The 27848-nt window shown below is 50.7% G+C and overlaps 1 protein-coding gene across 2 annotated transcripts; it reads left to right on the forward strand.

Moving 5' to 3' along the window:
- Positions 1–891: 891 nt before the first annotated feature.
- Pde1b (phosphodiesterase 1B) lies at positions 892–27510 on the forward strand. 2 transcript variants are annotated; one of them, XM_051160493.1, is made up of 16 exons: positions 892–1037; positions 1132–1254; positions 17339–17452; positions 18615–18797; positions 18950–19016; positions 19344–19460; positions 21700–21840; positions 22177–22277; positions 22368–22493; positions 22608–22709; positions 23653–23773; positions 23916–23997; positions 24292–24400; positions 25040–25170; positions 25622–25744; positions 26172–27509. In XM_051160493.1, the coding sequence occupies exons 2-15, from the start codon at positions 1145–1147 to the stop codon at positions 25723–25725; spliced, it is 1608 nt and encodes a 535-aa protein (XP_051016450.1). In that variant the 5' UTR covers positions 892–1037; positions 1132–1144; the 3' UTR covers positions 25726–25744; positions 26172–27509. The 2 variants fall into 2 exon arrangements, with proteins under 2 accessions (XP_051016450.1, XP_051016451.1); XM_051160494.1 differs by lacking the exons at positions 892–1037; positions 1132–1254 and adding an exon at positions 16706–16726 and having other exon boundaries at positions 26172–27510.
- Positions 27511–27848: the final 338 nt, after the last annotated feature.

Genomic DNA, 27848 nt, shown 5'->3' on the forward strand with positions numbered 1-27848 from the left:
GTTTCGCAAAATGTTTGTTCGACAGAGGCCTGTTTTACTTGCACTGAGCCTTCAGCCCTTAAATTTCTTCCTCTGAAGGCAGAATAAAATGAACCTAACTGGACCAGCTTACAGGCCTGCAGGCCAGACTAGCTATCTGGCTTTATTTCCTGTCTGTGTACAGTTACTGGGTAGTTAAGGAAGGCATGGGGGCTGCTTGCTCTGCAGAGCTTTAAAATAGGTAGAAATTCTCTCCAGCGGGAGACTGGAGGCACGGTGGGTAGGGCAGCAGAGGCAGGTCTGGAAGACCCGGCTGTGGGAACTGAGGCTAGCTGTGGAATGCCAGCATCGTTCAGAGGCACAGGAACTTTTCCTTTCAAAGGCAGGAGCGCTATGGGGTTTGGCCTAGCTAGGTTCTGAGGCTTGTGGCTTCACTCAACCTACGTCCGGGTGTCCCAGGGAGAGAGAAGGAACGGGGAGGACACGCAGGCAACTAGCGACGCGTGGAATCTTGGGACCACAAGTGCGCATCCACAGAAACTCCAAGCACACACAGGAGGAACCACCCCACCATCCACACCAAGTCCTGTGGGCCGCCCGCGCGAGCTGTCAACACGCACTACCCTTCCCCCTGTCGTCCTCCCCCTCCTCCGCGCAGGGCAAACGCAGCAGCCACTCGTGCGGGGCGCCTGTGCGCGCGCTCGCCCTTGGGCGCTCCTGAGTGTGTGCACCGCTCGGCTCCCCTGCGCTCCTGGGCTAGGGGGAGGAGTGGCTGCGCCGCGCGCTAGACCGGCGGGCGGGCAGGCCGAGGATTTAGGGAGGGGAGCGGAGGGAGGGGGACCTGGCCGGTGGAGGAGGGAGGTGAGGAGGCGGCTGTGGCAGCGCGCGGCGGCGGTGGCGGAGGTAGCGGCAACGGCGGCGGCGGCGGCGCGGAGAGCTGGAAGCTGGAGCCCAGAGCTCGGCCGGGCAGCGCGAGAGGAGCAGCCGCAGGAACTGCAGCCCTGCTAGCTTGGGCCGAGCCCAGATTCACCGGCCTGGCTGGTCCACGCCAGCCGCAGGTGGGAAGGGTCTAGCTAGAGTGAGGGGCGAGGGTCTCTCGGCAAGGGGCTCGAAGCTGAGCAGAGGAGCTGTTTTCTCCTTTCTATTCCCTAGACAGTGGCTGAGCATGGAGCTGTCCCCCCGCAGTCCTCCAGAGATGCTGGAGTCGGATTGCCCGTCACCTCTGGAGCTGAAGTCAGCCCCCAGCAAAAAGATGTGGATTAAGCTGCGGTCTCTGTGAGTCTCTGGCAGAGGAATGTGGAGGGGAGGGGGCGCAGCCTGGACTCTGTGTGTGTGTGTGTGTGTGTGTGTGTGTGTGTGTGTGTGTGCAGCTGGAGCCGGGCAGGTTGATTCTCTTGGACACACACACATGTTGGCAGGTGTGAGGAAACATGTCCCTGACACCCGTGTCCAGGCCACATGTGCCAGGCATCTGCAGAACAAGCCCATTGGTTAGAGCAGGTTTAGGAGTTGCAAAGCTTGTGCTTGTGTTTGTGGCTCTTTGGGTGACAGGGTGACACACTCAGCATCATGAAGAGGCAACACACAGTATGCTCGGTGTGACAGGGCTGCGGACAGGCAGCATTCAGGAGGTGCCAGGCTGACTCACACGTATCCATGTGCAGGGTTGTGCAGATGTGAGACACATCACATGCATGTGTACAGATGTTCATGGGTCACAAAGGTGTGAAGAATGCTGGCACACTGATGCAGATTAGTGCATAGAGATACTTGTGCCAACCTGTGGGTTTTATGTATGTTCTTTGGCACTGGTGGTTCTGCCTCCTGCACCCTGCAGGGAGCAGGGTGAGGGTGCCCTACACTTGAGAGGATCATCTGCTTTGGTGTCTGGAAATTGCACATTAAATGGTCCACTTGGAGTCTGGAGGAGCGGATGGAACCTTCACCTGGGAGCGAGGGGAGGGGGTGGAAGTGAAGACTGACTGGCAGGAACAACGTAATTGGCTTAATCAAAGCCTCTTTATTTATAGAGGATCTCCCAGGATCTCCAAGCACTTCAGGCTGCATTCCTTACTGTGGGACCAGAGTACATGGAGAGCAATGAAAGAGGAAAGACCCAGGTGTTCCATGCACCATTTTTGAGGGAGAAAAAGGAAGTTTTCTTTCTGCCCTTCAAAGCAGAACAGGATTGAGTCAGAGACAAGCCATGTACCATGCTTACCTCCCAGGCAGGTGCCATTGGGTAATCTCTGCAGTCCGTTGATTTTTAATCAGAAGATAGGAGAAGATGCACATCTCCCTAAGAGATTTCCTGAAGCCCAAGGAAAAGAGGTGATATCAAATAAAATGGTACCCATGCCTGACTCCTATTCTTCTCCAGTTCCCCCAGCAGCAAGCATCTAATCTCTCTCTGGGCTCTGATAAAGGGAGGGATGTGGGCAGGAGGCAAGCAGATGCCCATGTCTGTGCTGTCCTTTAAATATTTCACTAATGGTGACGAGTTGATGGCTTTATATTGGGCAGGTGAGTCTGATTTGTGTGCTTGCTGCTTACAGAGGCCTTAGGGAGGATGAGACACAGTGGGCAACAAGGCTTGGAATCCAAATGTGCTCCTTTGTCCCCTCCTTTGCTGCCTCTGGCCAATGCAATTTGCTGGATTCTATGAAGCGCAGCCTTGGAATGAATTCTAGGATGAAGAAATGGAAAACCAGATTGAATTGGTTTTTGTTGAGTGGGTTTTGGTAGATAGAGAAGATGCTCTGCCAATGGTAGCTAAGCTGAGGAGAGTGGCAAGTGAGGAAGTGGCTGAGAGGAAAGACGAGGTATCGGCGGCTACCTACACAGAACTCCAGATTCTCAGGATGGCACTAGTGGTCTATCACACACTCACTTGGCTCACTCCAGGTGGCAGGGACAAGTAGCAGAACTGTTTCCCCATTTCCAACACCCTCCATACGTTCCCAGCCAAACAGAAATCTTTCCTGAAGATGGATGGCTGTTTCCCTCTTTAATTTGAGAAAAGAAGACCCCAGAGGTGGCAGTTCACTCTGGAGAGAGAAAGCAGTCGAGGCTCCCACAGTGCCTTAGTTGAGATGGCCTTACGTGGTGGGCAAGAGTCAGGGGACTTCACTGACTAGATGACTTTGGTCTATGTCACGTCAGCAAGCTGGTCCTAAGGAAATGCTAGCTAGCTGACTGTTCATCCCCAGGAGTGGATTCTCAGTCTCATTTCTCAAGGCAGAGGAAGATTTGAAGGTAGAACCCAGGTTGATGGCTTTCTGGATTTGGCTTTGTTTGAATATTAAGAAGGCTTTGACAACCTGAAGAGGAATTTCAGGCTTTTTTATTTTTTCTAAGTGGGAGGAGCTTCCCAGCCCTCTAGTCCTTGTTTCTAAAGAGGTGAGAAGGGAGGAATCCCCTGAAATGGAGGCAGAGCCCTCCCTCTTTCTCATGGACGAGGGTAAAAGGGGTTGTTTAGTCTGGAGACAGGGAGGTAGACATGACTGTCTCAGGACCGGGCACTAAGATGGGATTTCTACATATCTGTCTCTTTCTTTATGTATCTTGGTTCCCAAACACAACACACACTACTCCCCCTCCCTTTAAAGTTCTAATCTAGGGCATCCAGACTCTTAGGGTGCTTTTGCCTCTGGACACAAAGCCCCCACTAATCAAATTGTTCAGGGCAGTTTTTTGTTGAAAAGAACACCCAGGAATCCCATTTCCCACACTAGGACCAGCTGAGAATCTGTCTCCAACAGTGGGATTTTCTTTCTGGCTAGCAGGAAAAAAAAAAAATGTAACTCAGGAGATTCCTAAATAAAGAGGCTGAGAAATGCAGCCTGAGATTGAGGAGCTGGCCATGCTGATTTCAGCATCCCCAGCTGAAGATGAACAACTCTGACTTGGCTGTCCACCCTGATCTGAGACCAGAGGGCACTGGGGACTGTGGGGGGAGAAGCTAGATGTAGAAAGAATTTTCAGGGTCTTTTTTTTTTTTTTTTTTTTTGGGTTGTGAGCCTGGCCTTTAATGGCTGATCCATCTCTCCAGCCCTAGGGCCTTTTTTGAATCAAGAAAAAACCCTGATTTGGTTCGTTCGTTTGTTCATTCATTCATTCACTCGGCTCATTCATTCATTTATTCCCTCATTCAAGAGCAGTCTGAGTGTCTTGCATACTAGATGTTGGCCTTGTATTGCTAGAGGAAGTGAATACCCTTCCTGTGCTCCTGAAGAATTGGGGAGGCACCTTTTCTCATCTTGCTACCCTTTCTTTTGGGGGCTTATGCACAAATAAAAAACACAGATATAAGTTCTGTCTCCCAGGGCATACTCTGCCCTAGTTTCTCTCAGGATCTTAAATTTTACAGATAGATATTCCTCGTGTGTGTGTGTGTGTGTGTGTGTGTGTGTGTGTGTGTGTGTGTGTGTCAAGGGGGACAGTATAGACATGTTCTTCTTTTCCTGTCTTTTCCCTGCTTCATTCTCAGGACCCCACAGAGTTCAAGGTCATAATAGCTGAGTCTAGAGCAAGGACCCATTTGAAATGAATTTTGCTTCTCTTTGTTTCATCAGAGTCTCATGTGGTACCCTGAACAATACGGGCTCTTAAGAAATATTATTATGAGGGAGCGAAGAAAGACATGAGTGAATTATGTGCATGTGAAGTCATAGGATCCAGCTCTTCTTCTGACTCTGTGCTGTGTGTGCACCTCCACACAGGAGGGGGTGGTGTGCAGTAAACGGATGTAGAAGAAAGGCAGATGGTATGGTTGCTGTGTGTTGAGGTGTGGGACCTTAGGACAGAGCCAGGACCTGAACGAGTTACAGAGAAGACACAAAGGCTGTTTTGTGCGAATGAGAGACTGGAATTATGAGTGCCAGACATGTATAAGTGTAGGTAGGGGGCCATGCATGCTGGAAGCAGAGCTCCCCGATGGTGTCTCTTTTTTATGGTTAGGAATGGTTTGTTTGACAGTTAATATGCTGTCGGCCGACAGGTACGCCCTTACCTGATGGTCTTGGGTGGTCCTAGGCAGGGACAAGATGAATGAGCAGGCCAGTAATGGGACATGATGCATACGTGATCTTTTGTGTGTATTTGTGACACATTCAGATATCTTGGTAATCCTGGAGGAGATCCAGAGGGCAGCAGGAGGAGGCTGAGGGACTGGACCCAGATTCTGCTTGATTAGTTCTGCTTTTGATTCTCATGTTGAATATGTCCCATGCAGTAATCTTGTGAGGCTCTTACCAGTATTGGAAATCCTGCTGTCATTCACCCATCTTCTGCATATAGCTGTGGGGCTGCTGTGACAGGAGCGCCAGGCCTCTCAGACTTCAGTGGGATTTGTTTGTTTGTTTGTTTTTCTGTCTTCCTTGAACAAGCCCTCTCACCTTCATTTCTAGTCCAGGGAGTCTCTCCTCCTTGGTTTTTCTACCCTGATTCTCACCAGATATTTCCCATCTCTATTTCCTTTACGTAACTGTTTGATGAGGACTGAGTGGCATCTGGGATGTAGAGGGAGGGGAATTCTGCAGTAAGCTGGGGGAGAGGCCCAGAAACAAGCCAACTCAAATTCAGATAAAAGAAAGAGCTTCCCACACGTCTGAGCAGAACAGGTACTGGAGGAATTGTGGAGCTTGTGATGGCAGAGGGAGAGAGAGAATACAGCAGATGACTTTAGAGCTCTGTCGATTCTGCGCCGTGTGCTCTTGAGTGCATGTGGTCTCTCAGCATCTCTGGTATATATATATTTTTATATATAATATTATTCATATGAAAGTGGCCCTGAATGTAAAGGCTAGAGATCTTTCAGCATGGGGGAGCTTGCTTTATGAAGGAATGAATGGGGGGCTAATGACTGGATGAGAGAAAAAGATGAAGATTCAGGATGCAGGAAGATGAATTATCAAGTAAGCTGGAACCCAATATTTGGGGTGTGATTGAGAAGAGTCTTGCTGATTACATGGGAGGGGTGAGGACGTGTGTCTGGGCTCAGCGAATGAGAGGCTAATGATGCTGGAAGTGGGCTAGCTACACTGCAAAGGGTGTGGGTTACTGTAAAAAGAGAACAGCAGTCTTTGCTAGGTAGTCCTAGTGGCTGAACTGGGCAAAGGTGGAAGAGCTGTTGTTCTGAGCAATGCTCAGCATGAGAAGCAGCCCCCTGCCTCCTGTAGGGTTCTGTGTATTGGGGAACCTCCTTTTGTATTCATCCTAAATGCTTGGCCTGGAGTAATATCACCAGGCAGATCATATCCCTCAGCTCCCCGGACCTGAGGAGAGAAGAGAGCACTGAGTGGACTTTTCTCACTCCTGGGTCAGCTCTTCCTCCATTCCCAGCTATGGCTCAGAGAACCTCTCCTCCCTGGACTTTATAGCCTTCCCTTTCCACCCCATATCTTCTCTCTCTACTTTAATTCTGTATTTCCTCTACTTATTTTTGAAGGCCTCTATAAGTCCTTTGGAACCCTGGTGCTGTTATGCTTGCTCTGGGAGGCAGGTTGGGGAGACAAGGAGGTTCTACACCTGAGGTTGCACTTGTCCTTTTTGCCCAGAGGAAAGTGAAGGGGCTGGGCATGCCTAGCCTTCTCTGTCCCTGTTGCCTTCACTTACCCTTTCAAGGCCCCAGCTTCCTACTCCTCCTCATTCCTGGCTGGGAGCTAGAGAAACTCTGGTGAGACTCCTACCATCAAGGTGTTGCTGTGGTAACAGTAGGGTATGTTGGCTGCAACTTTCTTCAGGGTCCCTCTTTTGCCTGGTTAGTGACCTCATCCTCTCAGCTCCTCGAGGGAAGAAGCCAAGTACTTGCCTTTGAATCTCTAGGGGCTGTTTTTCTCAGGTATGGAAGTTGAGTAGCTATTTTCCAATTCTCTTCAGGGCAGCTGCAGAGGAAGAGGCATAAAATGAGGGCAGTAGGTGGAGTGGAGGTGAGACACTGGGGAGGCTGGAAGTTGTTAGATACAGAGAGTGTCTCCTAAGGGGGAAGACAGCTGGTCCCCGAGAGCAGGGAGGGGCTGAGATGGGATGGACAGGCAGAGGGGTTCCTGTGCTGGGGCAGGAAGAAAAGTGGTTGCTAAGCACTCATTGCAGGCCTACCCAAGTAGTGTTTGTTAGCCACCCACCCTTTCGTTGCAGTGCTTGCTGCACTCCCTCGACCCTAGCTCCTACTCTCTCTGTAGTGTTTGGGAAGAAAACGTCAGGTGAGGACTCTGCTTCAGCGTGTGGGACCTTAGCAATCCCCAGAGGAGGCTGTGATGGAATCTGACAGAGAGGAAGGCCAGGGTGTATCCAGGGGATAGTGCTAGAAGAAGAGTCAGGAGTATTTTAGGGTTCCTCTTGGCTGAGCTGGGCTCTCAGGTCAGTTGAAAAGTCAGACTTTCAAATAATTACGGTGGCTGCAGTAGGCCACAAGGCTGCCAGTTGGTATTGGCATTGTTTAGGATGGGAAAGGACCTAACGTGGGACTTCTGGGTCAGGTTCTGGGGAACCTTTGACAGACAGGATCTGGGGCCTAGGAAGTTTCCCCTTTTCTTCCACATCCTCAGCTTCCTATGGCCTTGCTTATTAGTCATCCAACCTCTAGCCTGGCATCTTTTCCCTAGCTCTGTCCTCTATGTCCACCTTGTTTGGAAACTCCCTTCAGCCTGGGATGAGCACGCTTGCCAAGTTTCATAGCCTGGAGCATCTCTGCACCAAGCTGGAGCTTTAGGAATTCCAAAGTGGAAGATTTGGAAGATGTGTAACACATCCCCTGCTTGCCTTTGAAATGTCAGCAGAGTTGGCTGTTGTTTTGATTGCTGCCGAATGTGAGAGCTTCCTGGGAGATCCACAGAGGTTAGAAAGTGGCCATGCTATGATTTAAAAAAAGGGGGGAAGCTACCGTCTTCCTTTACAACCTGGTAAATGCTGATTTGGGGGAATCAGTGAGTTAGTCAGAAGGGAAGAACCTAGGAATCAAGGCCCAAACACCCTGCTTCCTTAGTGCCTACCAGGCCTTGAATGCAAGAGATACACAGGACTACAGAGGAAGCAACTGATGCCCAGAGCTAGCTGGTAGAATGAGGAAAATACTGGGATCGTACTGCAATCCTGCTGACCCAGCCTTTTGCTGCCCCACACACCTGCAGTCATCCTTGCCCAACTGCCAGCTCTTAACTGTCTTAGCTCGCTTTAAGCATCTGGTCAGTTCCCTATAGGCAGGACATCTGCTGGGATGTGGTCTGGGGTGGTTTATGGAGGTGGCTAGTAAGCAGAATTCCACAGTGCTGGGAGAAGGATCAAGTGAGCTGGAGAAGCATTCTTCTAGATGGGATCCTGGCACCTCCTCTTTCATCTGCCTTATGTTATTGCAACCTTGCCCAATTACTCCCTTTCTTAAGGGCTGAAGTCTGAGGGAGAGGTGATGCATTTGTGTGCTGTATTGAGCCAGGCACTGGGACACCTGGGTTCTTATTAGTCTGATCTAAGGCTCAAACTGCTTGAATTGTTTCTTTCCACAGCACAGTCTGAATTGTGCTGGGCTGTTGCTAGCATCACCTGTTAGAAATGGCTTCTAGGTGGGGGCCTGGGGAGCTGCATTCATACACAGGCTATGCTTCACCCTGTAGCTCAGGGGTTTTTCCTGGCTGTCTTCTGGAGCACCTCCCAGATTTCGTTCGTTCTCTGTTTGCCTTCCAGGACCTTCTGCACTTTTATCTCATCTCCCTTTGCTCTTTTAGGCTTCCATCTACCTCATGGACAGCACCACCCACCAGGATGGAAAAGTACTGACAGTGCCTCTGCCCCCTCTCCCAACCCCTGTCCAGTGCCTAGAGATCTCCCATGGCTGCCATACTATGTCAACCTGAGGTCTGCCATCTTCCAGAATGGCATCCGAGTTCTGCCGCTAGGGGGACTATTTTTATCTTTGGAGCCACCCCCGCCACTCTGCCCAGCCAGCTGCCAGAACTAGTGCTGTTCAGATAGCAATGGGAACCAGAAAGCGAGGGGAGTGTGAGGCAAAGCTCTGGCTGCTCTTGGGTTCTGCAGCCCCATACTCTGCGTGGTCCCTGCTTTGGGTGCCTTCCAGCTCCTGTGGACTACAGAGGAGACTAGAGCTTTCTCATACATAACTCAGGTTCCATTTGAGGACTGCATGAGAAAATTGGGTCCTGGGTACTAGTGCGCATCTGGGACTTTGCTTACGGAAGTCTCTTAATGAATATTTGAATACTAACTAAAGGATTGGACTAAAGTAATAACCTTCTGTAGAGTTCCCAAAGTGTTCTTGTAACTATCTCATCAGGTCCTCGCTAGACTTCTGGGAAACATGTGCTGTTTACTAGATTTAAGCCTGGAAGACAGAACTGAGAAAGGTGCCCCCACGGTCCTACACAGTGAGGAAATCAAGGCAAATTCTCCTGAGCTTTACTCAAGTCACTTTAAAATGAGCCTTAGCTGATGTCCTTGTGTGTTTGTTTCCAGCTTCTGAGATTTTGGATCCGTGAGGTCAGCTAGATACCCTCTTCCCCCAACACTACCCCGGCTCCACCCCTCTCCTTTTATTTGACCAGAGCCAACTTTTGTCCTTTATGCCAATGACTAGTCCTAGGTACAGGGTGGAGAAAGTTGGGTGTGGGCAGGACACGGAGGCCCTGTCCTCGGGCTTTTTCTACCTAAATTCAAGGGTTAATGAAAGTAGAAGTGGGCAGTGTAAGAAGGGAAGGGAGGGGAGGGGAGGGGAAGAGAGCGATGACATGACAGCAAATGGGGAAAGGATCTGGAGGGAAAGAGGACCTTTGCTGGGCAAGAAGGGTCAGGAAGGACAGGAGATGGCTGTAGGGGACAGGGGTGAATGAGAGCAGAGCATAAAGCCAGGTGTGGTGGCACAGTATGTTTAATCCTAGCACTTGGAAGGCAAAGGAAGGTGAATCTTTGTGAATTCAAGGCCAGCCAGGTCTATATCATGAGTTCCAGGGATATATATATATATATATATATGTCACAAACAAACAAACAGCAAAAGAAAACCTAATAAAACCCCAACAGCAGCAAAACCAACAACAACAACAAAAAATCCAAACCAACCAATAAAACCAAACAAAAAACAAGCATAATGACCCAGATGCATGGAACTGCCATAAGGAAACCTGTAATTTTTTTATATTAACATAAACATTTATATATTAAAATATACAAAGACATTTAAGAGCTGAAGGGAAATTGACACTGGACTTCTTGGGAGGTTTTCCTATGTCCATCCTTCCTCCTGGCCAGGTGACTTGGCTCTGTCAGAGGTAGAGCACAGGGTGTGGGTGGGTGTATGAACTCTTCTACCCCAGGAAAGAGATGGCGGCTGGCCCTACTCTCTCCTTACTAGGACTGTCTATAATTACAGGCTGGAACAGGTGACACAGCCTATGGGATGGGGTGAGGGATCATTTGTTCGGCCACCTTTGGTGCTGTTGGGCAAGGGCAGAAGGATGATGAGTTATCCTTTCCGAGGATTCCCAGTTCAGATTAACGTCTATTTCTCCGTGGGAGAGTTGAGATGAGCGGAGCAGGGAAGGCAGGAAGGGGAGCTAGCACGACGTGGAGGGTGCTGCTGTTTGAGGCTGAGTGCAGCTGGCTGTCACCTGCCTCCTCTCACCATCTTACACAGTCAGCATGAAAAACAAGCCAAATAGCTTGGCCTGAGACTCTGATGCGGGGCCTAATCCTTTTTTTTTTTTTTTTTTTGAGAGCACTAAGCAGCTGGTGGCCACCATAGGGACAGAGAGTGGTTCCTCTGCCTCCCCTTCGTGACTACTAGGCCTCTAGAGAGCAACCCGTGGGTCTTCAGCCTCTGTCGCCGCGCAGTTGGAACCCACACTTCCACTTGTCCCAGAGCTCAGAGCTGCTGAGAAACAGCAGGTCCCTAAACTTCGTTTGTTTATATTCCTTTAAGAGCTTGGCACAGTGACAGTATTTTAATTTCTCAGCTTCTGAGCGGTAAGGAAGGAGGAAAAGACTTCTCGTCATAAAACCCAAGTTCTGGGTCTGCTTCCCTTCTCTTTCTTTGGCCACACTAGTCCCTGCGATCCCTTTGTTTCATTCCACGCCCACCGAGCGACCCTAGGTCTGAGGACACTTTTTCTTTTCTTTTTTTTTTTTTTTCTTTTTTTTTTTTTGCTTCAACCCTCCTACCTCCTCCTTAGCCCCGCCCCAGCCCCAGTGGACCAATCGTGGCCCCAGTGCGCTTACATTGGTGATGTCATCTTGCAGCCAATCAGGAAGCTGCTGGGGTTGAGTGCGCAATCCATTTGGCGATGCAGAGGCCAGATTCTTTCCTGCAGGGCGCGGGGAGGTGGAAGAAGGGTCTTGGTCCTCAAGCTCTCCTAGAACCCTCATTTCGCCCCTCCTGGGCTTTGTCATCTCTTCTCCGCTTCTCAGATGTGTTGACCTCACTCTGGTTATTTCAAGGTTTTCCCCAGTCTCAATCAGGGCTAGACGTAATTTGACTAGCCTCGTGGTGTGGTGTCCCCCACTCCCACCCCGTTGTTTCTGTCGGCCACTCTCCGTTCTTTTTCTTTGAACAAGTTCCCCCAGATTTTTCATTTACTGTGGAGTGGTGTGCACTTCTCTACCTGTGAGCCTACGCCTGCCTCTAGCTTCTGCAAGCCCCTTCTCAAGTTCATTCTCCTGCCTTGTAAATTCTCTCAGGAGCCAAGGTTCCTGGGGAAACGGGGCTAGGAGAAGCTCGGGTTTGCAGAACCTGGATCTGCCTAGCCTCTCCGGTCTCTGGCTGGGCCACAGACTTCTCTGATGGTTCAGGATGTCCCTGCCTCCGGACATTGTCTGCTAATCCCTTTTTCCCAAAGAGGAGCCCCACCTCCTTAGAACAAGGGGCTGGCCTATGCTATTTCTGGCCGTTCTGGGACTCTTCTGACAGCAGATTCTTGTTTTCAGTCTGATTCAGATGTGAAACTTTTCCCAGGGCCTCTCACCCAGTTCCTGTGGGCTACCTCTCTGCCTCATCACTTCTCTATCCAGGCTCTTCCAGTTCCCTGTCCACAAAGTGCTCTCTGGTTATTTGCTTAATTCTGCTGGGACCTGGAAGAGGAAGTTGGGGGGTTCAAGAGGGAGTTGTTCCCAGTAGGGGGCCCTTGGGCACTTTGATTTCCATGGCAAAGCCTGTTCCGGTCCATAGGAGTCACCTCCAGGGCCCCATCCTCAGGTAGGTGCCAGGGAGAGGGGAGGAGAAAGAAGGTAGGAGGAAGGGAAAGAAGAGAGGTCAGGAGGAGAGGGGGCCGGGAGGAGAGAGGGGAGGGTGAGGAGGTGTAAGGAAGGGCAGAGGGCGCAGGAGGAGGGGGCCAGGAGGAGGGGGGAGGCAGAAAAGAGGACAGGTTGCTTATGACCTCCATTTCTGTATCTCTTTGCTGTTTCTGCTTACCTATGACAGGTGTTTCCACAGGGTTTCTCCCTCTCTCTTTTTCCTGATCCCTGGGATCCTTTTGTTTGTTTGTTTGTTTTTGTTTTTCTTTTTGTTTTTTCGAGACAGGGTTTCTCTGGCTGTCCTGGACTAACTTTGTAGACCAGCCTGGCCTCGAACTCACAGCGATCCGCCAGTCTCTGCCTCCGGAGTGCTGGGATTAAAGGCGTGCGCCACCATGTCTGGCTCTCTCTGACATCCTTAAGACCGAAAATGCCTGTACTGATCCCGCGCCCCCTCTCCCCAAGCCAACATCTCTTTCTCTCCCCTCACTCTGTAGCCAAAACTGGCCTTAAACTCACGGCATTCTTCCTGTTTCTGCTTCCGAATGCCGAGATGACAGGTATGAACTACCATACCAGAGCTTAAAAAAACAAAACAAAACCCACACAAACAAAAATAAAACCCTAGTGCAGGAGGGGAACACAGGGCCTTACACGTGTTAGGTAAGGGCTTTACCACCGGCTACTCTACCCAGCCGGTTCTTTATTTTCCTTTTCTCTTAGCCCTCGGGGTTGAGGCAGTCTTTTTCTAAGCCCCGTATCTACAGAGATCTTTGTGGCAGTCTTAGTACTGGAAATAGTGGCAGACGACTTTGGAAATCCCCAGATGGCCTGTCACACTGTGATCCATAGAAGTGGCCTGGTGGGGGCTGGGGTCTTCTGTGTGTTAGGGTTGTTATTTCCAGAGTCTTCTCTTCCAACTAGAGCCAGGGGATACTAGGGTTTGCCAAAGGTCAAGGTCAGAGGGCACTAAAAGTGAAGGAGGAAGAAGTGAGATGGTGAAATTAGTATGGATGGGAGTGGAAGGAATTCTGGGAAACTTCAGTTTTCCTGCAGGTTTGATAAAGGCTTGATAAAGTGTTGAATGTCTTTTTGTTTGTTTGTTTGTTTTTGTTTTTTTGAGAGGGTTCCTCTGTGTAGCCCTGCCTGTCCTGGATTCGCTTTGTAGACCAGGCTGGCCTTGAACTCACAGCGATCCGCCTGACTCTGCCTCCCGAGTGCTGGGACTAAAGGCATGTGCCACCACGTCCGGCCAGCTTGTTCTCCAGGGAAGGGGCTTTTCATGGGCCAGGTTCTCTGAGGCCTGAAACAGACGGCTGGGCTACAAGTGTTGTGGGTGAAGAGGAGGACTTTCTGTGCTAGTGAGGCATGGCAGTCTTCACTCTGAAGGACTCTGAGATAAAAGAGGTCTTGCTGCCTGGCATACAGTGAATGTGTGTGTGTGTGTGTGTGTGTGTGTGTGCGCGCGCGCGTGCGAGAGCCCACATGTGTTTATTTGACTTTAGGAGGGTGCAGTTCAGCACCTGGATCCTCTCAGCTGCCTGAGTCTAGCTCCTCATTTTGAATTTCGTGTTTTTCAGATTTACTCTTCAGTTTTCCCTCTCTCCCTCCCTGCCTCTTTCTGGTGTCTGGATCATGTTTCATTCAGACAAGGGAGCTCCTGGGTGAGATCTAGCAGCCAGAGAAGGTGGAACTTGGTCTGTTTAAAGTCAACCTACAGCTTTGTTCCTGTCCCACGGCTCGCCATTAGTCTTTTAGAAGCCTGGCTAGGTAGTGTCATTTTGTAAGTTCTGGCAGGGGCCTCCACCTGACTAGTCCTCCCACACACATCTCCTCTAGTTGATGGACTTTTATTGAGCACATACTGTGTGCTGTGAGTATGGAGACCAAGGAAAACCAGATACTGTTTGTACCACAGTGATAATTGCCATGTCCTGTGAGTTTGCTGAGAGGGCCAGGCAACAGAACACTCAGGGTGGGACTGGCTGAGGCTCTGTGCAAAGTCCTATGTTGCTCAACAAGCTTATTACCCTGCCAGATTTGTGCTGTCCTAACACTGTCAACGTGTAGGGACATAAGTAGGTCCCCTTACCTTGCCAACCTGCGACTAACAAGTCCTGTAACCTTGGGCCAAAGGCCCTTTCTTCTTTCTTAAGATGCTTCTGAAAAAAAAAGAAAAGAAAAGAAAAAAAAAAAGCTACATCTGAGATTCAAATGATACAGGAGAAGGCACTAGTCACTAGCATTTTCTGTCAGGCAGGTGCTGCTGGGTTTAAAGTACTGGTGTGGGGGCAGAGTGGGTGCCAGCGACTCTGACAGTTAATTTCTATTCAGGCTTATGGGGGCCTCTTGCCTGTGCCAGGCTTGTTGCATATTTTATTTCCTTTAGTTCTCTTAATATCCTTGTGAGAGTGCTTCACCGCTTTACAGCTGAAGAAATTGAGGCTCTAGAGTAAAAAGTTGAGTGGTTAAGAATCCCTTAGGATGTTCATTAAAGACCCATGTTTCTGGGACAGGGATTTGGCTCAGGGAGTAGAGAGCTTCTGGAGCAAACGTGATGACCTGAGTTCAGTCCCAAGCACTCATGTGAATGTCAAAGGAGGGAATGGTATGCACAGATTGTCCTCTACCCTCCACACATGTGCCATGGCACACCTACACACACCACACACACACACATTTAAAAACACATGCCTTCCTCTGGTTTAGCAAATGTGCTGTGAAGTTTAGAACCTACCAATTTAGAATTATGATCCAAGGTGATGCTAGTATCTGCTGTCTCTAGACCACTTTTATTCCCTCTCTCCTCTGTCTCTGTCTCTCTGTCTCTCCCTCCTTCCCTCCCTTTCTCTTTCTCTCTCTCTCCCTCTCTCTGGGCAGGGGGGTTGAGACGGGGTTTCTCTGTGTAGCTCTGGCTGTCCTGGAACTCCCTCTGTAGACCAGGCTGGTCTCAAACTCATAGATCCACCTGCCTCTGCCTCTTGAGTGCTGGAAGTTAAAGTGTGCACTACCACTGCCTGGCTTAAACTGCTTAAAAAATATTTTATGTTTGTGTGTACGTGTGTATGTTTTTGTGCATGGCATGTGCATACCACAGATGTGTGGGTGCCTGTGGAGGCCAGCCGAGGTGTTAGATCCCCTGGAGCTGGAGGAACAGGGATGCTAGTAACTGCACGCAGGGCCTGTGGAAGAGTAGTCAAGCACTCAACCGCTGAACCATCTCTACAGTCCTTCCAGGCCACATTTTATTTTTATTTTATCTCCAGGCCACATTTTAATTATACTGATTAAAAATTAGTGACTTGCCCAAGGGTGAATCTCAGGAAGTGAGCTTTGAACCTCGGATTTCAGCGTCACACACTACACACACTACACACTGTAGTAAACCATGTCAAGGGGTTGGGTTTGTGATTTGCCATTTTTTCCCTACCTTCCCTCTCTGGCCCATTGTGAGGATAAAATGAGATAAAACAGGAGAAAACACTTTCAAAGAGTAGAGCTGGCTGCATTGTTAGTGTTTATGCAAAAATATGCAAATGAAAGCCGTGGGTGGGGCTGTTCACTTGGGAGCCAGCGCTTGTTTTCCCCAAGTTGTTTGGGAAAGACAGTGGTAGGCATTGATTGCTGCGGACACGGTTTTTGGTTGAAGGGGGCTGAGTGAATTAGCAGATTAGGGTAAGGGTGGGACTGTGAGGAGAAGTGAATCACAGGCAGTGGAAAAGCCCTTTCTTTCTGTTTTGTGTGGCCTATTCCAAAACCCTCTGTTACCAGGGCTAAGCAGACAGGGAAGCCCAAAGAGAGTGCGCGTTTTTTGTTCTGTGATATCCTGGCAGATCCTGGCTGTTCCTCTTTGTGAAGCAGGAGTGGGCTGAGCTTTCCTCCCTGTCAGACAACTGTTTCTGCATGGAACCAGTGAGGTTTGGGTGATGAGGTACACACTCAGGAGGCACAGGGCTCCTTCCTCTAGCTCCCCACCCCCAGTCTGGCCCCTTTCCCTTCTGCCCCATTTACTTGCAGACATGTGGGCCAGGACTGCTGGGCTCTGAGGTGAGACGTGGCTGGTGATGCTTCCTAGGGCTGGCTATTTTGAGCGCCCGTATTCCAAAGCTGCTGAGACCCCAGGATTCTAGAGCTGATTCTGTTCAGGAATGCCACTGTTCTCCGTCCCCAGCATCTCTGGGAATTGATGCTAATTTCAGCCTCTAGTCCCTGACTCATTCTCTTCCCTGACTCACAGTGTGACCTTGGGTTTTTGAAACCCCTCTCAGTGGGAAAGTGTCCTAACTTCTGCCTCACCTCATCTGGACCAGAGACCCTGTGTATGGGAGTGGGGTGGGGTGGAGTGGGATGGTGGTGAGTCCCTTTCTTCAAAATCACTGTCTAGAGCCAGAGTGTCATTCGCAGCTCTGAGCTGCTTTTGCCAGGCTTCCAGAAACCTCTCAGCTAATTAGTGACCCCCCAGAACTCAAAGCTGCAAAGCATGAAGGACAGTCTCCTTGGGGGAAGCCTTCAGGTGAGTAAGAGCCTGGCTTCACCCCGCAATTTTACAAGGGTAAAACTTTGGCTGGGCCAGAGACAGGACGTGGACCTAGTGACTCTGCCGGAGGTTATCGTGGTATGAGCCTGGGCAGCCAGGGGTTAACTTGCTTTGTCCTGGTTGATGGATTCTGGGATCATAATCCATTAGCTCTGCCTGGGTGGAGTGAGGCCAGGCGAAAGCGTGCAGACCTGTCTTTGTTCTGTGCCTTTGCTATCCGTGCCAGGGTGGAGGGGCTGTGGGTGTGTCCCCCCTCCCTGTCCCGACCACGACAATGAAAGGACCCTGGGGACTATTTTGATTGGTGTTGATCCCAACGCCCTCTCTTTTGGGGGAAATATTGAGACTGTAAAACAAATCATCTCCAGAAACATTACTCTTGAGGCTGCTACCTGCCTAGGCTAAAACTGTGTGGGATGTTAACTTACTGTTGGCAGAAGCCATACCCTGGCAGGGGGGAAAAGTACTGACCGCTGTTGTCATTAATGTTAGACCGATTAACATCTCAGAGGACTGAAGCCTCCTGTTGGGGAACCCCCTGAGTGTGCCCCAGTGTCTAAGCAGGACACCTGTGCTCACACCCTGCAGGCTGCGCTACATGGTGAAACAACTGGAGAATGGGGAGGTTAACATCGAGGAGCTGAAGAAAAACCTGGAATACACAGCTTCCCTGCTGGAAGCTGTCTACATTGATGAGACTCGGTGAGAGAGGCAGGCAGAGCTCCAGAGGGAGGAGGGCAGAGCTGGGATGAGGCTTGTGTGACAGGGACAAAGAGAGATGGGGCAGAGATGATGCAGGGATAGACAGACTTCCTGCCTGGAAAGGGCTGGGGCGGAGCTCAGGGGTGGAGTGCTTGTTTCACATTCCTGACACCCTGACAGCTGGAAAAGCAGTGGTGGCTTCAGGGATGCAGGGACCTTAGAGACCTTCTAGTCCTGACCTCACCCACATGGAATGCCTCTGTAGAGCTGACCAGGAGGGACGACTCTGATTCCATTTGGCTACTGAGTCCTTGTGGTGTGCAAGGATGAATTTAAATGTGTCTGTAAATTATATGCTGGCTCTTACAGATAGGAAAAAAAAAAAAAAAAAAGAGCACAAAATATGTCATTCACCCGTTATATGTTGATTTTTTTCTTGAAATAATATTTTAGAGGAATTAGCTTAAATAAAAATTATCATTAAACATTGCACCAGTTTTTAAAACATTCTTCTTTCTTTAGATTTTATTTATGTTAATTTTACTTGTCCGTGTGAGGGCCTACATGCATGCCTGGTGCCAACATGGAGGCCAGAGAGGGTATGGTATCTTCTGGAACTGGTATTATAGGCAGTAAACTCAGAACTGTGGGTTCTGGGAACTGAACCCTGGTCCTTTGCAATAACTGCAAGTGTTTTTAACCACAGAGCCGTCTTTTAAGCCCCTTGCCAGTTTCTTCTTAACATCTTAATGTAGCTACTGTCTGCTATATTAAGAAAATTTTATTGTTTTCATTTGTTTGGGACAAAGCCTTGTGTAACCCAGGTTGGCTTTGACCTTGCTATGTAGCTAAGGTTGTCCTTGAACTCCTGGTCCTTCTGCCTCTACCACACCTGAAAAAACAATTAAGTTTCATATGTGAACCTTGAAGTTTATTTCTGATGGATGGCACTGCCTTGCAGCCTCCTTGGCAGGTGGTGTTTCATTGTTTGCTAAGTCATGTCCACAGTGATCTCACTGCCTCAAGCAGTGAGCGGTTTCACCATTGCAGATGTCCCATAGGAAGACAGACACAAAGAGCTGTAGTGAAAGAAAGGAAAAGGGCGAAGAGTCACTAAGTGGGTACGGCTGGGTGCAGGGGCTTTATCTGTGACTTTCCATAGGCAAATCCTGGACACTGAGGATGAGCTTCGGGAGCTTCGTTCAGATGCTGTGCCTTCAGAGGTGCGGGACTGGCTGGCCTCCACCTTCACCCAGCAGACCCGAGCCAAAGGTCGCAGGGCAGAAGAAAAGCCCAAGTTCCGAAGCATTGTGCACGCAGTGCAGGCTGGGATCTTCGTGGAGCGGTGCGGTTTGTCCATACTCGGCCTCTGCTTCTTCTGCTCTCTGTCCCAGCCAGCCTGATCCTCATGACCCTACCTACCCTGAGACATATCCCCACAGCCCCAAATCTCTGTTCCCCAAACTGTGTCCCTGATTTCTCTATGTTCTTTCTTAGGATGTTCCGGAGAACGTATACATCTGTGGGCCCCACGTATTCTACTGCAGTACACAACTGTCTCAAGGTGACCCCTGGGTTTTTGGGAAAGAGGAAAAGGTTGGGGCTTGAAATAACCATTGGGACGTCCAGATTCTGTTTGTAGTGTGATTTTTTAAACTTCCCTGATAACTACATTTTCTATGTTCTTCTGGACAACTTTCGCTACCCAAGAGACAAACCCTTGTTTTCTTGTCTCTCTGATACTCAGAGACACCTGGGTTGAAAAAGACCCACTTAACCACCTTTGCTTTCTTTCTTCATTGGAAAGTACACTTAGAAGTCCACCTTATTTTGCCGTGGCAGGGGCGATTCGGAGGGGAGCTTTCCTGCCTAGTCTGTTGCTTCTCCACAGAACCTGGACCTCTGGTGCTTTGATGTCTTTTCCTTGAACCGGGCAGCCGATGACCACGCGCTGAGGACCATTGTTTTTGAATTGCTGACTCGACATAGTCTCATCAGCCGCTTCAAGGTTGGGCAACATCCTACCTCTACCTCCAGGCAGGGCCCCTCCACTCCTCTCTGTCCTGTCCTAAGAGATTGCCAATGAGTAGATTCCATAGCTCCCTTATCCCATCCCATCCACCCATCCCATCCATCCATCCCATCCCATCCATCCCATCCATCCCATCCCATTCCATCCATCCCATCCCATCCCATCCCATCCATCCCATCCCATCCCATCCATCCCATCCCATCCCATCCATCCCATCCATCCCATCCCATCCCATCCATCCCATCCCATCCCATCCCATCCCATCCATCCCATCCCATCCATCCCATCCCATCCATCCCATCCCATCCCATCCCATCCATCCCATCCCATTCATCCCATCCCATCCCATCCATCCCATCCTATCCCATCCCTTTCTTGCCTCTCCTGAAGCAGCTGTAACCCAGTTTTTCCCTTCATTTACTGCTTCCTGAGGTTCCAACATGCAGGCAGTCAGCTTGGGAGGCCGCCCCCTTTTCCTTCCTGGCCTGGCCCTTTGAGCTATCTGCTATCTGCCTCCGCTTCTGCTCTTGTCTGTAGACTCTGGAGGTCTCGAGCCTGGCGCTGTCATCCTTTGGATTAGAGTCTCTCCATTTGCTCTTTGGGGGAGGGGAGGCAGTCAGTGTGCAAACTTGACGACACAGCTCTGGGGGGAACTGGGCCAGGAACAAACACGACAGAACCTATCTCTGGAAGAGGAGAATGAGGGGTTACCAAGTGGCTCCGGGGCCTGGGGTGGCGTCTGGGGTGGCAATAGATGTTGAAAGTGAAGTAGCAGGCTTTGGAGGGCGTGGGCTCAACAGTAAAGGTGAGGGTGTCCTCCTAGCGGTCTTCACTGTAACATTGTCCGTGCAGCCTTTCCCTGACCCTTCCCTCTTCCTCTCCTGAGACCTCTTAAGAACTGTCATGGCGGTCCTGGGTCCTGAGCTGTTCAGCTGGGTTCTCTCTGGGCCTACATGTGGCCTGCCCCTGAACTTCCCTTTGCCCACTCCAACCCTCTCTCCTCAGTCCAGGAATTCCAGAGCCCCTTTCCCAGCTCCTGTTTTGCTATGTAGTTCTCAGATATACTTCAGATACCAGCTTCTGCAAAACTCCCTCTGTATGTGGAAGAACTAGGTTTAGGGGGCCCTAAGAGCAGCTGCACCGGTTGGCTGTAGCTAGCCTGCTGACTGCTTAATGACACTTAGAGAAAGGGATGTCCACTGCGTCCTGGTCAGGCTCCCTTCCCAAGCTCCATGGTCTCTTCCTTCCCTGTCCCCCCAACCCCCGTTCTCTTTCCTTCCCTCTAGGGACACCATGGCAACGCAAAAACAAGGGCAGTTGTCATGGAAACTGTCCTTTAAAATTCCCTGAATTTGGGGCACAGCCCTCTGGGGTAGGGGTGGGGGATGCTCGGGTCTGACTAATGGCACGCCTTCTGTGTCCATTGTAACTCTGAAGCTCATCTGCAGAAGCCTCCCCCAAGCCCTGAGCCCTGGATCCCTTCCTGGCCTCAGATGACGACTAGCCTTGCTCTCTTGAAGGGGTAACCCCCAGGGCATATGTAGTCAGGGGCAGAATTAGAGTGGCTGGATAGAACCCTGGCTCTTGGGGTGTGTGCACACGTGTGTACATGCTGTGGGCTGGCACACATTGCCATATGTGGAGTGGAGGTGGTCAAGGAGGGCTTCCCAGGGGAGCAGCTTCTCCACATCTGCTGCAAGGGAGCTCTGCAGCTCATCTTATTCTGTTGTTTCTGAGCCCTTCTCCATGGTGCTAACTAGATTTGGGGATGGTGAAGGTCTTTGGAAGGTAGGAGGGAGGCTTTCTTTTCTTAGAGATCTCCAGGGAAATAATAATAATTATAGATACTCTTCAGAGAGTACTTACTTGTACTTTTTCCTCATTAAATCCCAGGTCGTTAGTAGTATCTTTATATAGGGAAGCACAGGGACACATGAGTATTACCCAAGGTCACAAGGTCACACGGGGTAGAGCCTGAATTCAAACTAGCAGCAAAATGCTGGTTCTCTGGGCCACTCTCAGTTCTTTCTGGGGAGGGTGGGTGGAGAAGGTTCCCTAGATAGCCCACCCTGGCCTGGGACTTTCAAGCCTTTTGCTTCAGCCAGGTGCTGGGATTACAAGTGAGCATACCTGACTACCTTGCAAAGAATGCTGGGATTGTCTGCCTCATGGCTCCTGTAGATCCTTGATGTTTCCATTCCTCCTGCTTCTACAGATTCCCACTGTGTTTCTGATGAGTTTTCTGGAGGCCTTGGAGACAGGCTATGGGAAATATAAGAACCCGTACCACAACCAGATCCATGCAGCCGACGTGACCCAGACTGTTCATTGCTTCCTACTCCGCACAGGCATGGTGGTAGGTGCCTAGCCATCCTCCTGCTGTTCAGGGCCTATGCTCCTGAACTAGGGAGCCTTGGTTGCTCTTTCAGTGCTTTTTGCTTCCTGTCATCCCAGCACCTTTAGAGTCAAATTGCGTTAATGTCCTCCATAGAATTTCCAGGTATACCAACGCTTCCTGGGCACTGCTGGGGACACATGACTGGGAGTAGTGGGCCTACAACTGGAGGGGCCAGAGCAAGGACACAGGGTTAGATTTGATTATGGGTAGAGTGCTATAGTCATGGGGAAGGCGTCTGGGGAGTGACTGGCAGAGCGCTGACCCAGGTTCATCCTCTTCTTCCTCTTCCCCTAGCACTGCCTGTCAGAGATCGAGGTCTTGGCCATCACCTTTGCTGCAGCTATCCATGACTATGAACACACAGGCACAACCAACAGCTTCCACATCCAGACCAAGTGAGCCCTGGGGCCTGGTGGGAGCAGGAGGGGCCACGGCTGCCGGTGGAGCCCTTTATAGGGGGCTGGGCGTGACATACAGCTTCACAGGTCAGAATGCGCCATCCTGTACAATGATCGCTCGGTGCTGGAGAATCACCACATCAGCTCTGTTTTTCGCTTGATGCAGGATGATGAGATGAACATTTTTATCAACCTCACCAAGGATGAATTTGCGTGAGCACAGGCCAGCATGTGGCGTCCCAGAGACCCTTATCCCAGCTGCCCTTCCCCCATCTCTGTTAGTCCTACCCAGTGCTGAGAGGACTGGTCTCTTTTCTGTTCACTCAGAGAGCTGCGGGCCCTGGTCATTGAGATGGTGTTGGCCACAGACATGTCCTGCCATTTCCAGCAAGTGAAGTCCATGAAGACAGCCCTGCAGCAGCTGGAGAGGTAGCGCATGGAGGGGTGTGGGGCAGGGCCAGGCCAGAGAGGGGTACCCTGAATCAAGGTACACTGGGCAGTGGTGTTCCAGATTCTTACCTGGCTTCACCTGAGCGTACACGGGCAATTGTGTGTGGTTTTTGTGAATGTGGCTTTGGATTTGTACCTAACAGGTCTAATGGCGCCTGGATGGGGGCTTTTCTTGTAACTGTAGGACAGGGTTACTCTGGAATGTTTGGAAATACACTCAGTCTTTCTGGACACGTGTCCTTGTCTGAAACAGTAACAGCGGAGTGCCTCTCTCTACATCAACTCCGGTTCTAAAAGGAGGAGTTGTGTGAGGTTAAAAAAAGAACAAAAATGGAGACGGAACAAATGCGATCAGTCTATCTAATGCTGTCTAGAAGTGCGTGGGTATGGGTAAGCGTGCGCAAGCAAGAAGGGACTTGGCGTCCTGGAGGTGTGTGTTGACTTGGTGTCTGAATGGAGACTGTCGGGTCACCATGGGACATTGTTGGGGGGATCATAAGTATCAATGTAAGTAACATCACTGGGTGCACATTATGTGTCAGACACTTTGAAATTCTTGTTATACATAAGTCATTTCATTCTCAGAACAGCTCAATATGTGGCAGGGCTATTTTCACTTTTGGCTTGAAAAAAACGAATTATGATGTCCTCAGTAGCTTGCTTAGTGTTTTCACAACTAGTGGGTGGTAGGTATGAGGGCGGAGTCAAATGGGAGGCGTCAAATCCATGTCCACGGATTGTAAGAACGTGGGTTCTCAGCTACTTACTGTGCCTCTAGATCTACATACAGATGAGTGTGCACGTGTGTGGACTGTTTAGAGTTATGTGGGAGTGTGTGTGTGTGACTGGAAGTTGGGGAACGGTCAAGGTTTCCTTTTCCTAGAAGATCAGTTTCTCTTTCTTTAACACTTGCCCTAACCAGGATTGACAAATCCAAGGCCCTGTCTCTTCTGCTTCATGCTGCTGACATCAGCCACCCAACCAAGCAGTGGTCAGTCCACAGCCGCTGGACCAAGGCCCTAATGGAAGAGTTCTTCCGCCAGGTAAGCCCGTGGGGTCAAGTCTATGGGCGGAGCTGGACACTGGTTGTCTCTATGCAACCCTCGTTTCCAGGTCACAGGGGGCAGCATCATTTTCCCTTGTTGCAGCCTTCCTAACCCTGAGGCATGCATCCTCTTTTCCTAGGGTGACAAGGAGGCAGAGCTAGGCCTGCCCTTCTCTCCACTCTGTGATCGCACCTCCACGTTGGTGGCCCAGTCCCAGATAGGTGAGTCTGAGGCGGAGAGGAAAGGAGATGTCTGGGCCTGGCCAGGTTTGTTCCAAGCCTCCAAGTCCCCAAACTGTTCTTGTTGCTGAGGCAAGGATGATGGGATGGATGTGGGGTTCTGTGGCAGACGAGAAGGATCTTTCTGGGCTCACAAAGAGATCCTCTCCAAACTGTCCCCTAAGTCACTTCTCTAGGCTTTGTTACTTGCAGCCTGCGGCCCACAGCCACGCTCCCGCTCACCTCTGCCTAGCCCCCCCAAGTGCGGCATCTTTGCTGACTGAGCACTTCCTGCAGGTTTCATTGATTTCATTGTGGAACCCACGTTTTCTGTGCTGACTGATGTGGCTGAGAAGAGTGTCCAGCCCTTGGCAGATGATGATTCCAAGTCTAAAAGTCAGCCCAGGTGACTATGGCTGGGGTGACCATGCGTTCATTGGATGCATGAGAGAATTCCCTCACAAAAAGAGACGCCGCCTGGAAGAAAGTGGGAGGGAGGTGGCTGCTTTAGGTTTGAGAGCCCCTCTGCTTGCCACAAAAGGATGTGGTGTCCTACATTATTTTTCCCTCTATGGGTCTACACTGTCTTTCAGATAATATTGTTTTAAAAAGTAATATATTTATTTTATGTACATTGGTGTTTTGCCTGCATGCATGTCTGTGTGAGGGTGCCAGATCCCCTGGAACGGGAGTCACAGACAGTTGTGAGTGTCATGTGGGTGCTGGGAATTGAACTTGGGTCCATCTGGAAGAACAGCCAGTGCTCTTAACCCATGAGCCATCTCTCCGGCCCTCAGGATTGGTTTTCTCCTTCTATCAGGAGACAAAGTATAGAGAGGGAGGGGTACAACTGGAGAGACAAGGATTTGGGGGTATCTAGGAGAAGAGAAAAGAGGAGGACCCCAGCTCCTCAGCCATCTTCTCTATGCTGAGGTTTAAGAAGTAGGTTCTGAAGAGAGTGGCGTCTTAAATCTAGAATTGCGTGTGTGTGTGTGTGTGTGTGTGTGTGTGTGTGTGTGTGTGTGTGTGTGTGTCTTGTTTCTAGCTTCCAGTGGCGCCAGCCTTCTTTAGATGTGGACGTAGGAGACCCCAACCCTGACGTGGTCAGTTTCCGCTCCACCTGGACCAAGTACATTCAAGAGAACAAACAGAAGTGGAAGGAACGGGCAGCAAGTGGTGAGTGCTGTTATGGGTGCGTGTGGGTGAGCACTCTAGGGCTGCCCGGCGGCGGAGCAACAGCAGTCTCCTTTTTGTTGAGCCCCAGGAAACTCTTTGACTCCAGTCAGGCTTAAATAGGAGGCCACAGGGAAGGCTGACTGGCTGTGGCTTGAGCTGTTCTAACATGAGAGGCTGGAGAGATGACAGGGACAGTGTTGTACGTCCTGGGACCCTATGCGCATGGCTGCACTCCTTTGCACACCGTGGCTGTCTCCAAATGGTGACATCTGGGTGACTTGGTGGTTCTGGCCACTCCGTGAGCAGAGGCTGTGAGTTTCCATGTGGGATGGGTGCAGGTGGCTCAGTTTGGAGGCAGGTGGCAGATGAGCCAGTTCTCTTATTTTCTACACCTTGGTTCTGGAGAAACTACTTCTTAGTCTAACATCGGCTTCCTTGGAATCCTCCGTAGGCATCACCAACCAGATGTCCATTGATGAACTGTCCCCCTGTGAGGAAGAGGCCCCACCATCCCCCGCAGAAGATGATCACAACCAGAATGGGAATCTGGATTAGGGGAGTTGGGGCTGGCCAGGTGAGCTGGGAGCAGGAGGTAGCCAAGCCAGCCTGCTTCTGGGGGCTCATCACTGGGCATTGCTGGGCAGGGGCTTCTTCTCTTTCCAGGCAGTAAAGCAAAGACTTGGAGGCATAAGGCTGCGCCAGGGTGGGAAGCGAGGGACTCCTGCTATCTTCTTTGGACAGAACAGGCAGGCAGGATGACACATGTGCCAGCCTTTGTGAGATTAGAAAACAGGTACCAGTCTGGGCACAAGGCTCAGTGAAGGCAGGTGAAAGGATGAGACCTGTTTCAGCCAGCTGACACCATTGGCTGCCGTTGCTTCTGAGGGACATTAGCACCCAACTAGGGACCGAGGGAGGACTGGGTGGGATTTGGAGAAGGAAGGTTAGGTTAGAGATGAAGTTCTAGAACAGAGCACTGAAGTGTCTTCTTCTTTCCCCAGGTTCTCACTGAGTCCAAAGTCTTTGATGTCATTAGCACTACCCATCAGGACTGGTTCCCCCATCTGCTCCAAGGGAGCGTGTTGGTCGTGAGATAGACAGCCCACCTGAGAGCCAAATGTTGGAGCTGGTGGGATGGGGGAAGGGCCCTTCTCCACCCAACACTCACTGGGGCATAAGCCTTGGGAACCACAGGCCCCAGTGGTCACTGTGCCCACCCCTTGCCTCTGGACTCCCTTCCTGGTCAGATGGCCACGTTGGAGGGGTGAGCTTCCTGCAGGCTTCCTATGGCTTGAGGGGGAGGGTCAGAGATGCCAGCCCCCTGGACCCTCCCCATCCTTCTTGCCTCCAAGTTTCTAAGCAATACATTTTGGGGGATCCCTCAATCCCCCACCCCAGATCTTAGCTGGCAGGTCTGGGTTTCCCTTCTTTTCCCTAAGAAAGGGCCAGAAGCTGGCAGCTTTCAAAGTCCTGGGTGGGAAGTGCAGGTAGCCCTTCAGGTACCTTCCTAGGACAAGCAGGGGACATCCTCTTGACCCCGAACTTTTGCTTCTTCAGCCCTACTCCCTCAAAACCTCTCTCCTGTGCCCAGACAGTGGTTGGGAGAGGAGAGGAGAGGAGCCATTGGGATTCTGTCTGAAGGAAGCCTTCCCTGGGGTCCTCAAGAACTCGGGGCTGGTCTGGGCTTGAGGGACTTGTTACCTGCCCTAGCTGGGTCTCTGGCCCTTCGCCTCCTTCCTGTCCCTGGGGACTGGGAGGCTCTCATCCGACCAATGTCTGTAAATGTTTTGAGGTCTTCCTTCAGGATGTATCTTATGAGCAAAGGAAGGAGAGTGCAGTGGGGCCCCAGTGTGAGCAGGGTGAACCATGTGGTCACAGAACAGGTTCTTCCTGCCTCCCTTCTCCCAGAACTGGCCCATTAAGTCCCCTCCCCTGGGCCCCTGGTGGGTGGAAGGCAGAAGGGGAGTGGCTCAGGGCTGTTGCAACCTGGAGCACCAAGTACAGCCAGGCAGAGCCTCATCCTCTCCTCAGGCTCCGTGTCCCACCTCACCCCAGATAAGGCTGAGTCCAGACGACTGCCTCTTCCTTTCATGTAAATACCAGCCATGCGTTTGTACAGTGGGCCCATTCTTGTGAAGTCCGTCTCCACGGTCATTAGACCTGCCACTCTAAACCGCATGTGACACCCCCGCCCCCCATGCTCTCGGTCTCCCAGGCCCCTGCTATAGCCAGAGATCAATAAAGAAGGGAGACCAGCTGGATGTGTGTGGTGTTCACGAGGTGGAAGTTCTCACGTGTCTTTCTGGTTGTCTTTTAATCTAGACAGAACTCTGCCAACGGTAGTCTCCCTGACTCTTCTAACCCTAACCCCTGAGTGTTGGAGGGCGAGCGGGGTAAAGCCTGTCTGGGGGCACACGGCCCTTCACTGTCCAGGCTATACTCTTTTTGGCTGGGTAGCACTGCTGCAGCAAAGGGTGTGGGAGAATCTTGCTTTCTCTCGTCCTCTCTTTAATTCTATGAGAAAATCAGAATCAGCAGCAGGAGATGCCTGGCTAGGATCAGAGACCATTCCTCCATTTGTCCATAATGTTAGTCTTGCCCTGGCCTCAGCAGGTGGGGCAAGGGGAGAGGTCGCCCTTCTGGTTTCTAGCAACCCTGTTCTCTGACAATCTTTCTAT

Source organism: Acomys russatus, chromosome 17 (genome assembly GCF_903995435.1).
Source record: "Acomys russatus chromosome 17, mAcoRus1.1, whole genome shotgun sequence".
NCBI classification, from domain to species: Eukaryota; Metazoa; Chordata; class Mammalia; order Rodentia; family Muridae; genus Acomys; species Acomys russatus.

What these genes read in the sequence shown, in the direction of transcription:
- Pde1b (XM_051160493.1), top strand. Translation starts at nt 1,145, where the DNA reads ATGGAGCTGTCCCCCCGCAGTCCTCCAGAGATGCTGGAGTCGGATTGC. An exon ending in TGGATTAAGCTGCGGTCTCT is followed by an intron (nt 1,255 to 17,338) that starts GTGAGTCTCTGG and finishes CACACCCTGCAG; the next exon opens with GCTGCGCTACATGGTGAAAC. An exon ending in GCTGGGATCTTCGTGGAGCG is followed by an intron (nt 18,798 to 18,949) that starts GTGCGGTTTGTC and finishes GTTCTTTCTTAG; the next exon opens with GATGTTCCGGAGAACGTATA.